Source organism: Eucalyptus grandis, chromosome 4 (genome assembly GCF_016545825.1).
Source record: "Eucalyptus grandis isolate ANBG69807.140 chromosome 4, ASM1654582v1, whole genome shotgun sequence".
Lineage (NCBI taxonomy): Eukaryota > Viridiplantae > Streptophyta > Magnoliopsida > Myrtales > Myrtaceae > Eucalyptus > Eucalyptus grandis.
The window spans coordinates 6,542,457-6,559,082 of record NC_052615.1 but is presented as its reverse complement, the minus strand read 5'-3'; the positions used below and the strand labels follow the sequence as shown (position 1 = coordinate 6,559,082).

Below are 16,626 nucleotides of genomic sequence, written 5' to 3'. Positions count from 1 at the left end.
GCAGTACCTGATGTAGCTGCTCCTTGTGTATTTGCTAGAATCAAGTGTTGTTCTGCTATATGTGTGTCCGTACAAGGGGGAAGAGAAGGGATCAAAGGAGTAGAACTTGGTGTCTCGGGTACAACCTCATCTTTCTGTTTATCATGGGTCTCATAAAAGGTAATCCAATATGGACTATACTCTTTCACCTCTCGCAACCACTGCCCATATGCCATTTTCTCCTTGCCTTCCATCTTTGCTTCTGTGAAAGGTATATCCTTGCAATATGATGCATAATGACCGATTTTGCCACATGAATAGCAAAAATGGGGCAATCTTTCGTATCGAAAATCCAGCCATATAACTTTGCCTGCTATACGTATGAGTTGACCCACTTTCAGTGGTTCTTTTAAGTTGAATTCTACACGTACCCTGCCTGCTCTGATTGTTGATTTGTCTTTAAGATCAAGTTTTACATCCCTCACCTTTCCCACATTTTCCTGAGCATATCTTCAGTACACCATTCCAGAGGCAAGCCATATACTTGTACCCACAAAGGGCAAGTATTAAACTCATAGCAGTGCAGTGGTGTATTTGGTTTCCAAGGCTGAAATATGATTAAATGACTAGAAAACCGCCAAGGTCCGCCCTCTAAAATTCTATTCTTCTCACTTTCCGACTGGAACTTTACAACATATGTACCCGCTTCCCATTGAGTAAACTCTACTTGTTCTGTTCTCCACGCCATCTTTAACATATTCTGGAGAGCCTGAAAATTTATGGAAGGATTGGATAATATTTTACCTACTAACATGAGTTTACATTCTTCCACTCTTTCCAAGGGCGGTTCGTCTTGCCAATCTTCGATTTCCTGATCCGTCCAAAGACGCCCCATCCTCTGGCAGAGAGCAACAAGTCGGAAATTGTCAACATCTTCTTGGGTATCCATTAACAGCACATTCAAAGTAATCGGCTCAAGCGAGAAAAGCTGATCAGAGACTATATGGCCATGTAACACTTAAAGGGATTGAAATGTCATCAATGTCTGTGGTTAGGGTTTGGACATTTAGAGCCGATGCATGTCAAGATAAAGTTTTTATAGAAGAAAGATAGGGTTTGGTTTGCTGGGTAAGCGGAGAATACTGGTATTGTGATGGGTAAGTCAGGGATAGAAGGTGGAGGAGGAAGAGGGTTTATCCGAGCAAATCGGAGACTGACCAAAGCGAAGACTGTTCAAAAAGAGTAAACGGAAGAGGAGAGGGTGAAAAAAGAGAGCTTGCCAGAGAGGGTTATGCGATTAGGAATGACAACGAAGAAAATCAACAGAGATAGGGTCAACGAAGAAGGAAATTTGCTCCATTAGGGTTGAAGACGCGAACTACCATGGTGGTAGGAAGACAGCTCTGCATTTCGAGAGAAAACGCTTCAGGCGAGAGTTCCACCGTAAATTTGGAATCTTTATGAACCAAGCTGGAATTAAAAATGAACTCTCACATACAAGAAGCAAAGACAAGAAGATCGAGCTACATACAAACTGCTTGGGATTTTTCGAGTTTAACAAACTAGCCAAAAAAAAATGATCTTTCACATTCAAATGCTTGGGATTTTTTGGACAAAGCAGAACAAGTTTGACAAACAAATTCGCGAGAAAAAAATCAGACAAGAAGATTGATAAAATAGTGTGCTCGAACGAGTTCTGAACTTAATTTGGAACTGCGGACGAAGAAGAGTGCGCTCAGAGTCTTAACTGAGAATGAGGGGCAACTGAACAAGAGATGAATTTTTACATGGCCGTATCAAATCATCTAAATTGTTGCCTTGCATTATTCCACATCAAGAATTTAACAGAAAAACTAACAAAAAGTTAAAAGACAGTAAATATGGCATAACTTTTCAGAATGTTTAGTTTAAGTCCATCAGCTTATTTTTTTTCGTTAAAGTAACCTTTTTGTGATAGGACAAAGATGTGACCTTCGTCGTGGCAAGATTTTGATTGCCATAAATTAATCTTCGTATTCCTCGCCCTACAGTGGAGAGCAAACTTTCTAACACCACACAAATGAAGAGACCAAAAAGATCCACAGGAAAACAAATATACGTTACTCTATTCTCCAGAACTTGTCAATCCATAATTGAGAATCTCAAATGCAATTATCACGAACCACAAATGCCATAATTCTCCAGAAACTTCCATCTGTAAGTATTCCAGCTAGCCATTTTTCGGAAGTACAAAAATAGTTTCTAAGAGCAAAACTGTTCCGGCCCCAGAATCGGGGCTAATATGAGATACTGAAACACTGAAGCTTGATAAAAGGCGAAAGACATTGCCTACAGCCTTCTTCCTCTTCTACCACCCTTTCTTCTGGTGCTATCAGTCGGGATTGGTGTCACGTCCTCTGGAAAAATATGAACTTACATCAAGATCAAAGCAACAAAATCTTTACGCCAGCAAGGAGATACCATTTTGGTGGGTGAAGAGCCCTATGGAACTAACAAGTGTATGAAAAAATGCTTGCACAACATGATGCCTCATTAAAACTAACATGTGTATTAACAGAATCTTGCTTCCATTAAAGATACGTCATAAAATATTCTTCTACAAGTGTGATAGAAATTTAAGGAACCCCGTGAGACAATAAAATAAATGTGAACATGGTGTGTCATTCCTAGACATGACTATCCTCTACTCTCATGTACAGCGAACATGGTGGAACATTTTCATAGCTAACACCAACAATGCTAATTACGCACAAAACTCAAAAAACCATCAGTGAAAATGAGAGCCTAATCATTCCTCTACATGGCAACTAACTCAAATTGTACAGTAATGAAAAGCACCGTCATACAATCAAGAATAGCCGGTTATCCGGCTTTCCCAGGCCTGCATACTGATGCTGACTGCTTTTACTAAAAAGAATGGTGAAAGTGCAAACTACAACAGTGATTATCATATCGATCAGAGAGCTAAAATTGGCCATCATCCAATAAAATAGTTGCCCTCATTTTGAGCGATGTTAACAAGATATTACTTACCTATGCGACCAATTTTCATTCCAGAACGAGCCAAGGCTCGAAGGGCAGACTGGGCACCAGGACCAGGAGTTTTTGTCTTGTTCCCACCAGTTGCACGGAGCTTAATATGAAGGGCAGTGACACCAAGCTCCTGCATGCAGGGAGATAAATAGTTATGCCAAACTTAGGAAAATGTATCAACTCAAATACAAGTACTACAAAAAAGCCAATTGAAAAGGTTTCTATGTCATTAGAAAAGAGAACTTACAAGTAGAAGAATAACCCTAAAGTAAATACAAGGGTGCGTGGGTATACTATGAAAGAGAGAGCAAGGAGAAAAATTAAATGCCTCTCTCTCCCCAGGTAACATTTCACATAAATGGGGGAATATTTTGGGATTTATAAAGAGAAACAAGAAGAAACCTTGCATCTTTGGGCAACATCCTGGGCTGCAAGCATGGCAGCATATGGAGAAGACTCATCTCTATCAGCTTTCACCTTCATACCACCTGTTATATGAAAGTATAACTACCCATTACACAGCAGTCAATTTTGGATGCAAACATGGAAAATTGCAAGGAGAAAAGGCAATAGATGATAAGCCTAAAGCTAATCCCTCAATATTGCTAAAGTAAGTCACTTTTGTCCTCCTAAAACTTCTAATGTGTATCTCTTCTTCAATGATCACTTTAGACTAGGAGAATGAACATGCATTTCAACTCAAAAGGGATGAGATGAATAATAGGAGATAATTAGCAGAAAAAGTGCCAGTGTATATCATAGAGAACTTAGTCTCGGAATGGACACTGTTTTCCAGTTCCAAGTGAGTTTTTAACTCTTACCTTGTAGCTGTAATTAGTTACCCTAGTTTGACTCTGATGAATTTCATTTATAAGACTTTTTAAATCCCCTATTTTTGGTCAAAGCAACCACTTCCATTTTTTATTTGTTTTCTCTTCCTTTTACCTTCGACAACAACATTAACCACAGCTTACTTTACCAACTCTAAGCTTGTACATAAAATAACAGTAGTGAAAATTTTGACTCAGCAAAATATAATGACTGAATGAGGTGAAATCAGGACTCAACATACACCTAACTGGTCTAAACGTTTTCTTTGCTTATCATAACATGAAATGAATCATTGTGCCTACAAGGGATTTCGATTATTTGACATCCTACTCAGTGTGCATACGATCACAATGTAAAAAAAAAAAAAAAAGCAACTTGCACAGGATCCAACAGTAAAATTTATAATCATGACTTGCTTACCAGTAATACGGACGAGGGTCTCCCTACCAGATAAATCAGTCACATGCTGAAGTTCAAGCAAGAATAAAAATTCCAATTAAGGGTTTATAAAGAACAAACCAACTTATTAACAAAATCAATCATAATACACTTACAATGAATGTGTCATTGAAGGAGGCAAAAATGTGAGCAACGCCAAAGACGTACTCTCCCTCTCTAACGGCAGGACCAAGGGTAACGTTTTCTTCCTTCGGCTCTCTGACCTTCCTCTTCGACTGAAACAGCATAAAAAGAATACATGTATCATAATCAAAGGAATTCTAATCAAACGGTCAAAACATAAAGAACCCCAAAAGACAGCAGGCAGCAAGCAAGTTCGAGAACATCTTGCGGCTTCCCAAAATGTAAAGTGCCAACCAAAACACAATGACCCCATAATCACATAACTACATCTTCTCCTGAACGAACCATTCAACACCCACTGCAATTATCATCGAATCATAGCAACAGACGGGGCCAAACAGCTAGAGCACTAGTGAGCTAAGATCCGCACGGCTCAAGACTTCAAATTGGATAAACAGAACTCCCAGCCACCAATTTAATCTCAGACACGCAACAGGAATAGACGCAATCGAACAGCAAACAGGCCAAATCGTCGACGGTTCGCGACGCACAAAGAGGGCGGCATTGCTACAAGCTCACAAGCTCCAACCTTTTCCACCAAGTCGACACGGCAACATCAAGTGCAATCGAGGGTAATTCATGGAATGCGAGAAACTGAGCCCTGGATCTGTCCATACGCGCGCTCTCATCCTCTCGATCGAAACCCACGAACGCAGAATCCGAAACAAGGAAGTTCCGCAATCGATCAAGAACTCACTCAAAATTCATACTTTGTCGTGCAGATTTCAGACAGATAGAAGAGAGAGATACAGGACAGCCGCTCACCATGGTTGCAGATGCGTCGAACTGAGATCTCGAGTGCTCACGGCTTCGGGGACGACGGCAGCGAAAATGTCAGGCCAGAGGAATGGCACGCTGCCGTATCACCTCAGTTTTTATATGGCGGGTTAGGATTAGGGTTAGGGTTTTTCAGGGGAAGCTGAGCAGCGAGTTTCCGAGACTACCCTTGCAGTTTCCTTTCTCTTTTTTTTTTTTTTTTTTTCAATAAGGGCATGGTTGCACTTTTATTTTTTGTTTGCGTTTTTATTCCAAATCTGTTTTTTTGTTCCTGAAAACAAAATTGGAACAAAAACAAGAAACAAAAAAAGAACTTGTTTCTCGTTTCTTGAATAATTTTTAAGAACACATTTTCTCTCTCCTTTATTTTCTTCTTCTTTTTTTTCTTTGGTCGGTTGCTGGCCTCGGCCATGGCCAGCGACCGGTTGTCAAGGGCTGGCAACGCCGTTGAGGGCCGGCGAACTCGACGGAGCATCGCCGGCCCTGGCGAGGTCGAGCATCGCGACGCGGGCGAGGCTCGGCCTCGTCGGGGTCGCGAGCCTTGCGTGGCTAGGCGAGGCCGCCACCAAAAGAAGAAAAAAAGGAAAAAGAATGAAAAAAAGAAAAAGAAAATTAAAAATTAAAAAAAAAACAAAAAGGAACATAAATTTACAAAACATATTTCTATTTTTTTTTTTATTCCTGAAACAAGTTTACTAAACGTATTTTTCTGGTCAAAAATTGTTCTAATGTAAATAGTTTTTTCTATTTTTGTTTCTCGGAACACTTTTTGAACAGAAACACAAACAAACGCGCCCTAAATATTCTTACATTTTTTTTTTTCCATTTTCTACTTTCCATTGTAGTACTATCCAAAATTTGTTGCTAATTTCGAAATTGAATATCTAAGGGTTGGGATGGGACAAAGATGGTCATTAACTTTACCTATGCTTTTTTATCAAATGCTTTACCTCAATTATAATAATAAATTCGATAGTTCGTTGAAAGAGATTTAGGATTGTCGAGCAAATGGATAAGAAAAAAAATCCATTTAAATAAGGACATAGCGCGAGTCATCTTTTAGTATGCTCCAAAGATTCTTATGAATTGCTCTAGTTTCTCATTTGATGCGATGGTTCAATTCAATAAATTAAAATAGAGGTGCGATGCATGGACTAGATTCACGATGGGAAAAAGTAGGTGTGAATCGTTAGTTATATATTAGACTTTCAACATAGCGAAATGTCTAAGAAAGATCACATCAAAAAGATTTTTTTAGAGATCTTGTTGCTTTTTTTCTTTCATTTGAAAACTTGTGGCAGTACTTTGTGATGAACTTATTCATATGTCAATTATATAAAGGCGAAAGTGGAAAGTACTTATTGGCAGTGGAACAAAAATCCAAAAGTTATTGGTTAGACATATGCAATTGGTTTAACTTATTCCATACCATCTAGAGTATTGTGCCGAAAGAGAAGCCTAAAAGTGAACTTTCTCGTCCAAAGTACAGTGTTCTGCATCAAAATCTACATGTCCATCAAAAATTGAATGCATAAACAATTTTTTGCACTGAAAATGGACCTAATAATATTCCATTTTAGCTTATAATTTGGTTCATTTAGATTGACCAATAAGTAATACCGTCATATTGTTTCGCTCATTTCCTTCACGGTCTTATTGTATTTCGATCCACATTATGATGTTTAGCCATGTGGCGAAAGTTTTTCAAACCATTCACCAAGGACATGATTAAGTTGAATGGATTGAAAGAGAGATTTGATGCTTGGATTAGATCCCAAAGTAGGAGAGAGTAGGCATAGATTGCTAGCTCTTGGCAAAAGAATACCCCAAACGCCAAAACTTGGCACAATTGAACACTGAAGTGTCAAAAGTTACAAGTGACACTTAAGTGCCACGTTTATTAAAAAATGGGACACTTGAGTGCCACCTCTGATGAACCCTACTGGAAATCCTACGTGGCAATTAAATATTAATATTGCTCGCTTACGTGGCTCGTCAAAGAGTTGACTTAGCTTTGATTCATCCAAAACGACATTATTTTCATAGTTGGCCAAAATAAAGCCTTTAAATTGGCCAAAACGACATCGTCTCCCCAATGACCCTAAATCTAAAACCCTAAGTTGGGCAAAATCCCCATTGAATCGCTTGAACCCTAATCCCGAATCCTAATTTTATTTGCTCCAAATTCTATAGCCGAATATTGGAGAGCAAGACTTTCAACAATGGCTCAAATTCTTCTTGCCGAAGCAAAGGAGAAGGTGAATGTTTATGTTTTTGTAGGTTACCGAGTCCAAGAAAAATATCGTGGCCTCGAATGAATTTCGGGAGAAGATTCCATGGATACGCCCGATATAAAGAAAGATCGAAATGCAAATACTTCAAATGGGTCGATGTGAAATTCTCTCATCGAGCCATATAGGTAATATTGGACCTACTTGATAGACGACATCAACCTCTATCTACGCTTGTGGATGACTTGGACGATGTTAACTTAATGTAAGCTCAAACATTTTTAGCTAACAATTTGAATAATGAAGTTTCAATGATGAAAATTGAATAGAAGTGTTACCAAACGTTTATTGTGATGCTATTTTTTTTCTCTAAAATGAGTGGACCAATATAATTTTTTTGGATCAAATGTAGGTTTTTTCTTTTGGAAGATGCAAAGAAGTTTTGTTTTCGCTTTGTTTTTGTTTGTGTTGTCATATGTATTGTGGTTTACTTCTTATGTTTGTGGGGATATAAAAGAAAGGGAATAAGTGAATGAGATATTGTTTGTACTATGTTTTTACTTGTTCTTAAATATAAACCGGTAATGATGGATGTGTATTGGGTCAATGTGTTGTGGTGACTCTTTTACTTGAACTGAGCGTAAACTAGTAGCAAATATTGAATTGAATAGAATTGCCAAAAGTTGAACTAAATATATAAACTAGTAGCTTATATATATAGGACATACACGAGTGATTATTTGAGTGCCATAAGTTGTACATAGTGATTACTTAAATGCTAGTCGTGATAAAAAAAATATTCACTTAAGTGTCACTTATGATTAAAAGTGAACACTTAAATGTTAAATTTTTTAGAATGTAATTAGTTAAGTGCCATTTTTTTTGTTTGTTTTTTCTAAATATTACACCACCACCACCACCACCTACCACTGGCCACCATTGGCTTCCAGCCATCACCATGAGCCACACCACACACCCTAGGCACCACCTTGAGCCACCCCCGGCCACTACTGTGTTGGTAGTGTGTTGCTACAGAAGTTGCTGGAGCAAGGTGCCTTGCATTAGTACTATTTGGTGCTATGCTTAGAATGAAGGAAGACAGAGTTAGTTTTTCTGTAGGTGTGCCTTCCCACAATAGGCGAATTTCTTATTCAAGCCATTTAGAGACAACATTTTAGCAGTAAACTACTTAGAAATTTAGTTTAGAACATAGAGATACTTAAAGGTGTAAGAATGATAACATTTCTAACTATCCGAGTTGTATTTCTCAAATAATTCTACCAGGCTGAAAAATAAGAGATGTTTAGGGAGACATTGAGAATTTTTCACACTTACACTAGGTATAGCACGAGTCACAACCTAACCCCAACAATAGACCCACCACCACTAAGCACCAGCAGCCATCACTAGCTACCACCACCAGCCACACCAGCACGCAGCCACCACCATAAACTCATTATTAGTAGCCATTGCTAGTGGTGGGTGATGGGTTTGTGCTGGTGTAAGCTATGCACACTGCATACTTGCACCAATATCAGGCATAGCACGAGCCCCTAACCCAACCCCCACAATAGATCCACCACCACCAAGCTTCACTAGCCGCCGCCACTAGCCACATGAGCACTTCAGCTACCACCACAGACCCACCACTAGAAGTAGAATCCAAAAAATGAAAAAGATAAAAATGACAAGCAGCAAAATCGTTCCAATTGATATTGAAATTAAGTCTCACAAACTCAATAACAAACCCAAAAAAAAAAAAAAAAAAAACCATCCATAGCAAATTATAAACAAAACAACTGATTCCTCAGCCCTATAAACCTATCTCATCCCATTTCATCAATTAATATACACAACTCCTCTTGTCCGTGCTCTTATTGATGGACCTTTCACTTGATTCATAATCCTTGCATTTTTTTCTAATTGGATATGTGATTTATTCTTCAACTGTCTTAGGATGCACTGATTTTGATGGAGCTGCAACTGTCACAAGCTGAATTGATTTAGAAGGAGTTGCAACTGTCGTAGGCTGAATTGATTCAGATAGACCTACAACTAGATTCTTACTTTTTTTTTCTTGTGGGTGTAGTCGATGTCTTCTTCTTTGTTAGTGCAACTGTTGATCCTTAAATTGGGCCTTGATAAATAAGAACCTCCGAACTTCTCCCAGGTTACAAAAAAAAAACTCAATTATTAGCAAAAGTTTGCACCATAAATTAAATTAAATGCAGCCAATAAAACTTATAGTAAGAATGATTGTTCCGATATGCTCATCTATATAAAAGCAATAACCATATTGTCTTAGCATCTTCCCAAGAGTCCTTCTTGTTTGAAGGGGAGCGTCACTTTCAGGTACTTGTGATTTGTTAGCCCTTCTTCTTGCCTACGATTTCTTGTGCCATTGTTTTGGCCATTCAGTTACAGCATGGGTTTCTTCGACCAATTCCTCAACAGGGCATCTTGTAGATGACTTTCTTGTAGCTGGCCCTTAACTTAGTCTTCTTCTAGTTGTTCTTCTATCTAGCTCTTTAGCCTTAGTGACACATTTTGTTAGCTTTTGTGGTGGCCCTTGTAATGACCATTCCGGTGGCTTTTATGGTGACCTTTGTGATGGATCTTGTGGTGGCCTTTGAGTTGGGCCCTCTGTTGGCAATTGAACTTTAGCTTGCCTTATTCAAATATAAGAAAGAGGCAAAATACATCATAAATATAACATCGGGTCATATATTAACGTAAATGAAAACTAAACACAAATTGTTGAACTTAACGGGTATTTTTTTTCTCTGCTACTGAAGAAAAGGCGATTTAACTAGCTCTTTAGTGGCTTCGGCCAATCATTTAGCTGGCTGTCTTCTACCTTGCCTTCTTCGAATAGACCCTTCAGTTTCAAGTACAGCAAGGGTTTCGGTTAATCCTTCATGTGTCATTCTCGTGACCTAACAAAGACAAAGACATTATATACAAGGCCAATTGTATCTATGTACATATTTGTAATAAACCATAAAGCAACATAAACACAAATGTTATGACTTACTAGGTTTATCGTTATCAACTGAAGAATATTCGACTCACTTTGCCTTTCTATTTGCATTTCTTCAATTGTCCCTTCACTAGGCCTTTCAACTAGCCTAGACTATTCTTACTACTTCCTTAATTAACAATGTTTAGTATTGTGCCTTATTACATGGTAATAAGAGTACATCATTTTTACACATGCCCTACTCATCCTATGTTGACTTGAGACCTCCTCCTCCATCATTATTCATTTTCGCTTTGGCTTTCCCATTTTCTTCTTTAGTGACAAAGGTTGAGGTGCTTCACGACCTGTTAGCTCCCAGAACTTGTTACTTTTGATTGACTGCATCATTAATTGGTATGAAGTAAAATATTTCAATTTCTTGTACTAATCATCAGTGTAATCCTCTGCGTTGTGACCCTTCAATTGGATGACACATATGGCATTTGCACAATGAATTTCACTTAGTTGACATGCTCTATATGAACACTTCATTGTACCTAAATGAATAACATACTTATTGAAACACTTCATTATCTCATATCTTTCATCTCGATTCTAAATGGGATGACAATACTTACTTGCAGCCAAGTTCTCATCCAATTTCTTAGTAATTCTAGGACTACATTGCCTAGTCTACTTTGCAGCCTTGTCTTTTTGTTTGTGTAACCGAGTCATGATCATAACCCATATATCTTTAAACATCAAAATGATTGGTTTGCATCTAGCATCTATTATCCTCCCATTGAATGATTCGCATATGTTATTGTCAATGTTATCGCATTTGAATTCCTCGTTGAAAAACTTTCTACACTAATACTTTAGTTCTGTTTGGAATATTTGTTGACACCTAATTTTGGAAAAATAAAATTTCATTTTGAACAAATAAAAAGAAAAAGGAAAATGAGGGGAGGATCAGTCTGATTTGGTTATGAATGGAATGTGGAAATTTTGATTAACCATCTTTGCTCCGGCGAATATTCAAATCATAGTAAATGTGGAAACAAATTCTCGTCAAATAAATTTGGTGAATAAAAAAAGCAATGAGTTTGATAAAAGGAAAGGAATTGAAACATCCAAGGAAAAATCAAGCCGATTGCAAGATTTTGCTCCAATTTGCAAACCATAAATTGAGGCAACGAAAAAAGAAAGCTCAAAAATTGCCATGGAAGATGGTGCTCGGAACCACTATAAAAGGGACCAAATTTTGTGAAAAAAAGCGGGACACACCCTCAAACATCTCATGTCCACTATCCCGAGAATTCGCCGAATTGGACTATGGCGTTGGCAGTCCTCTCGACGTGCCGCGTTCATCTCGCTTTGTGGATATTGACGACAAGCATAAAGCTAAGTCAAGCATTTTTTTAGTTTGATCACGTGAAATTCCGTTTCGCTATTTAAATCTTTTAACTCATTTATTTTCGTGTTTTCACTTGCTGTCTAGGTTCAATTTCTCGGTCACCGTGGGCTTTCATGCCTAATCTACATCAACATCTCACTGCCATTCTTTTTTACTCTGCGAGAATTCATGCACAAGTCCACACTTGGGACACCGCAGAGAGGGGGAAAAATCCGAAAAAAATGGAGAGCAAAAGTGAGGGTTTTCTTCGGTTTTAGGGAGAGGACGGGGAGAGAGAGAAGGGATTTCGTTTTTTAGCCGTCAAGGCTGGTCACCTTCAACAGCCGTGCCCAAGTTCTCGTACCAGCAACGCCACTTGCAGTGATTTCTCCGCCCGACGAAGAACTCAGCCATCCCAGCGCATTCCAATCCAGCACCGGCATCATCTCCAACCCCGCCACAGCCGCTTTAACGATTTTATGAGCAACTCAAGTGACACCAGCAAAGCATCCAGGTCGACTCTTCATCAATTCTTTTCTGGTCACATTCCCATTATAGTTTCTTTCCCTCCAGGATTCGTCAGTGGGCACAAAAGGACGTTCGCAATACGCGGTGAAATTTGTCCTGTTTTGGCCAAGTTTTTAAAAAGAGAAAGATTGATAGCGAGGCTTATTACTGCCGATCCCCACGGCGATGAGCTGCCGATCCGATCGCTGACCAGCCCGACGCCTTCAACATGTCGCTGCCTCCCCTCTTCTGCTGATCTCCAGCGGAGCCTTTGACGAGTCGAACATACCCACTCGGATCCGAACCACACCAGTAGCCCCGCAGATTTTCGACGAAGATACTGCTTTCCCTCGACACCGATCCAGCCACGTTTCTGTTTTGTAGGTTCATTGAGGGAAGCTTTGACCAAAGCACGACCTCGCGTCATACGAGGGACCCGAGAACTAAGAGCAAAAAGATGGATTAAGTGGAGACCGATTCTTCATCTCTATGTGACATTCATATTCTATTATGTCTTGACTTATTTCCCCAGGATCCATTTACGTTGGCCACATGCAGAACATCCTCGAAGAAGAAATAATAAAAGAAAGTCCAGAGTCCTTACCCTCGGCGAGTTTCTGAACTAATCGAAACGTTCTGATGAACACCACCACACACCGCCGGTCATCCATCGAGCAAATTCCGAAGAGTTCAAATTTGGTAATATTATTTGCGAAATTAGGTAATTATCTTATCTAAATTTGATTTGGATATTTCATTGCCTAATACATGATTTTCTATACCTTACGTGCAATATTTGAATTATTGGCATGTTCCCAATTATGATTTATTGCCCAATTCGCAACCGCACACCGGTTTTTTTATTTCATCTATAAGGCTTTAGATGGAATAATTAATCAAGCGGGAACAAAATTAATATTTTGATCTTTAAGGCTTAAGATCAATTTATCGATTTTATCAGCGAAATATTACCTCTTGATCTGAACGATGTGTGATATTTTTGATGATTTTGAATGATTTGCCTTGTTAGAATATTGCATGCTCTAGGGTTATTTGCATATTTAGATTAAGCATTTTATTTATCATGAATTATCGAAAAAAAAAAAAACATAAATTTAGGATGTTAGATTTTTGTTAGCTTAAATTGCATGTTTAATCATTTGACATTTTTTTAATTTCGAAATTAATTAAAAAATCACACTTCATGCATATGTCATGTAGAATTATGGCATATTTTGCACGTCATTACATGTTAGGATTGCATGTTTATTAATTATAGGTTTAAATAATTTCTCCTAGATAGATTGCATTCTTATTAAGAAAATAAGAAATCACGTGCACATCATATAGAATTAGATCCATTTAATTGCATGACATTAGAATTAGGTCATTTAATTAATATTGCATTGCTTATTGCATGATTCTCATTAATTAAGTGAAAACAAATAAAAGAAATTGCGTGTTAATTAGAAATTATATCTAAGGTTGATGATGTGAATTTTTAATCTAACCATGCAGATGCTTTCGTTGCTATAAGGTAAGTCCCTGCATTTTTTTTTATTATTTCATTGCTTTCTTGGATGTTAAATTGGTGGTTTGTGCACCCACATGATCACCTCACATGTTAGGAAATAGATTTAAAATCAATCAGAACTGCCTGCAAAACAATTTTTAAAAAAAATAATAAAAGTATGGTACCGAAAGGGCATTAGAAAAATCTAGTGTAACCAAGTCCCCGTACCCATAGTCTCTTGTTCGTAGGAGTAAAGTGAAACTCCCGTTACTTTACTTGGGTTTCTAATCGACCCACCAAAAAAATAGATTAGTGGCGACTCCTGATAAAAAAATCATTTGCATGTTATAAACTTGAACTTAAGTCGCGAATTGGTATGGGCTTGGGAGAGCTTGAGTTAAGTTTAGGCTTATCAATCCATTAGCCAAACTCTAGGTGGTTCAAACCCCGAAAAATTGGTCGCGACAATATTGTATCAAAACTTTCATTTGTTAACTGAAGTAGTTCTTCTTTGGCCATCCTAAAGTCAGTCATATTCGTGCTTTTTGTTAGCTATCAAAATTGCGACTGCAATTTATCCCCTTTCTTTGCCCAATTTATGTACATGTGCCGTACACACATTCGATATTCGGTATAAGGCAACAACTCAACTATTGCCGGAATCAGTCCCTACAATAATTCAAAATAAGAAATTGACTAGATTTTTAAAAAAAACAAACATTACCTTTTGTTGCTAATGAACACTTACCCTTTTCCTATTTGTTATCTTCAATCAATTATCAGATTTTTTAGGAACTAGGACCAATTGTCATTGTTCTCTACCCTCACAATAGTCCAATCTAGTGGAAAAATTTGGTTATTTCTTCCAATTATGACAAGCAATTCTCCCTTACACAAACCTTTCAAAAAACAACCGTTAAATCTTGTAATTCGTCTACAACTAGATAAAAATCCTCGTTTACATGCATCGAAGCACACATAGAACTTATCGAACTTGGTCCTACTATCAGGAAGTGACCTCTCCACAACCTCTACATATACTGTACTTGAAGAGTTTTTCAGCTTACACTCTTAAGCATAATCCTATAATTGCCCATATTCGTTGCCGTATTGACCAATGAATATCTTCATCATTTTTTGCTTTAATCTTTTGCATTGATTTCTGTATACATTGATGCCTACAAGCTCCTTCACCAATATCTCGCACTCAGTACTCTTCATTTGAGGCATTAGCTTGATCCGATTGAAGAAGTGCTTAGACAATCATGCATTTGTTACCATTTTATTTTCAAAATTAATGGACCAAGTATGTTCCTCTTGGTAGGCTCTAATATGAAAGAATCCACTTCTCCTAACAAATGCGCCGTAGATCTTCCATGGATAATGTTGCTACGAACATCTAGCTCTTATAAATGTTTTAATGTTTCTAATGAAGTTAATATTCCTTTGTGCGTCAATAGAGTTAATTAGTATAACTTCCCTAAATTATTTCACATCTATAGATAAAGTAGGAGATGCAATTGATGGATCATAAGAAGGAAACTTACTTTTTCTTCTATGCATAGCTCCTTGATTTTCTTTAAGCTTATCCTGGTAGTAGCATTCTTAACGTTTTCTTCATAATCAATCTCCCCACCAGCAACATCAGCAACATGCAAAGCTATAAACCTATCTGACAAAAACTCCATTTACTTTTTCCTTGACTGTGATGCTCCTCGTTGTCGTTATCATTTAAGAAATTTTCAATAAGCAATCATTTATCTTCATCATCACTGGATTAAGCTACTTCCTAATCTAATCTAGTAATTATGACATCACCTATGTCATAATCACTTTGGTGATTTCCATCTACGTCCCTCTCCTCTCCATTCTGTCTATCCTGCTCTCATTTATCCCTAACTTCAGTACTACCATGAATACCATCTCCCTCTTTTCTTATTTGGGCGCTCTCTCCGTCATTATCTTCGTCCTCATTATCATTATCGTACTCAACGTATAATTTTACTTTTTTGCTATGAAGATAATGGTATAGGACATCCCTAAAATCATTATCATCTTCTAAGTTTCTCAAATTATCTCTCAAGCTTTTTCTAGTAACACAATACAACAATTTATGTATTTTATAAGGCAAATATGTCATTATATTCCTAACGAATTTTATATAAAATACCTTCTTTATATTGACAAAAATGGTGCCCTCATTTTCACCAGCAAAATATCGCTTCAAGTGCTATAAATTGGCACAAAGGGATACTTAAGTGCCAAAACTTATAAAAGTGACATTTAAATGCCACATTCAAAGAAAAATTGATTACTTAAGTACCACTTTGGCCAAAATTCGGCCAAAATGCTGACGTGTGCAATTTCTAGCAAAGTAAATGCAAAATGACATCGTTTGGTGCTGACATAGTAATAAATTAATATAAAAATTAAATTAATTTAATTTAAAACTAAATTTATTTAGAATATTTAAAAATACAAATACAAATATTAAAAAAATTAAAAAAAAGGGGTAGGCAAACGAGAGCTCAACCCTTAGCCGCCGGCTCCCCACGCCAACGGAAGCCCGGCCAACCCTCCCCCTCCGTCGCCGGCTCTTCCTACGGCGGTGGGGCCCTCGCCGCCTCCCCCTTTTAATTTTTTAATATTAAAATTTTTTGTTTTTAAATATTTTAAATAAATTTAATTTCAAATTTAATTTAATTAATTTTTATATTATTTTTTGACTACGTCAGCATTAAAACGATGTCGTTTTGCACTTGCTTCATCGAAAAATTGCCACGTTAGCATTTTGGCTGGTTTGACACTTAAATACATT

General features: G+C 37.6%; 1 protein-coding gene and 1 long non-coding RNA gene across 2 annotated transcripts; one reads left to right on the top strand and one right to left on the bottom strand.

The window, feature by feature from the left end:
• Positions 1-185: 185 nt before the first annotated feature.
• LOC120292958 lies at positions 186-1,119 on the top strand. The gene is made up of 2 exons (XR_005550551.1): positions 186-621; positions 822-1,119. It is a non-coding gene; the product is annotated as an uncharacterized LOC120292958 (long non-coding RNA).
• A 937-nt stretch (positions 1,120-2,056) lies between these two features.
• LOC104440793 (40S ribosomal protein S14-3) lies at positions 2,057-5,333 on the bottom strand. The gene is made up of 6 exons (XM_010053765.3): positions 5,191-5,333; positions 4,398-4,517; positions 4,264-4,309; positions 3,415-3,500; positions 3,013-3,142; positions 2,057-2,375 (listed from the first exon to the last, which is right to left on the bottom strand). Exons 1-6 carry the CDS (start codon positions 5,191-5,193, stop codon positions 2,308-2,310), a joined length of 453 nt encoding a protein of 150 aa, XP_010052067.1. The 5' UTR covers positions 5,194-5,333; the 3' UTR covers positions 2,057-2,307.
• Between the last annotated feature and the right edge of the window lie 11,293 nt (positions 5,334-16,626).

Excerpts from the sequence above, each read along its gene's own strand:
- LOC104440793 (XM_010053765.3), bottom strand. Across the intron at positions 3,501-4,263 it reads GACCCTCGTCCGTATTACTG|GTGGTATGAAGGTGAAAGCT; the intron begins GTAAGCAAGTCA and ends TTCATATAACAG. Across the intron at positions 2,376-3,012 it reads AATGAAAATTGGTCGCATAG|AGGACGTGACACCAATCCCG; the intron begins GTAAGTAATATC and ends ATATTTTTCCAG.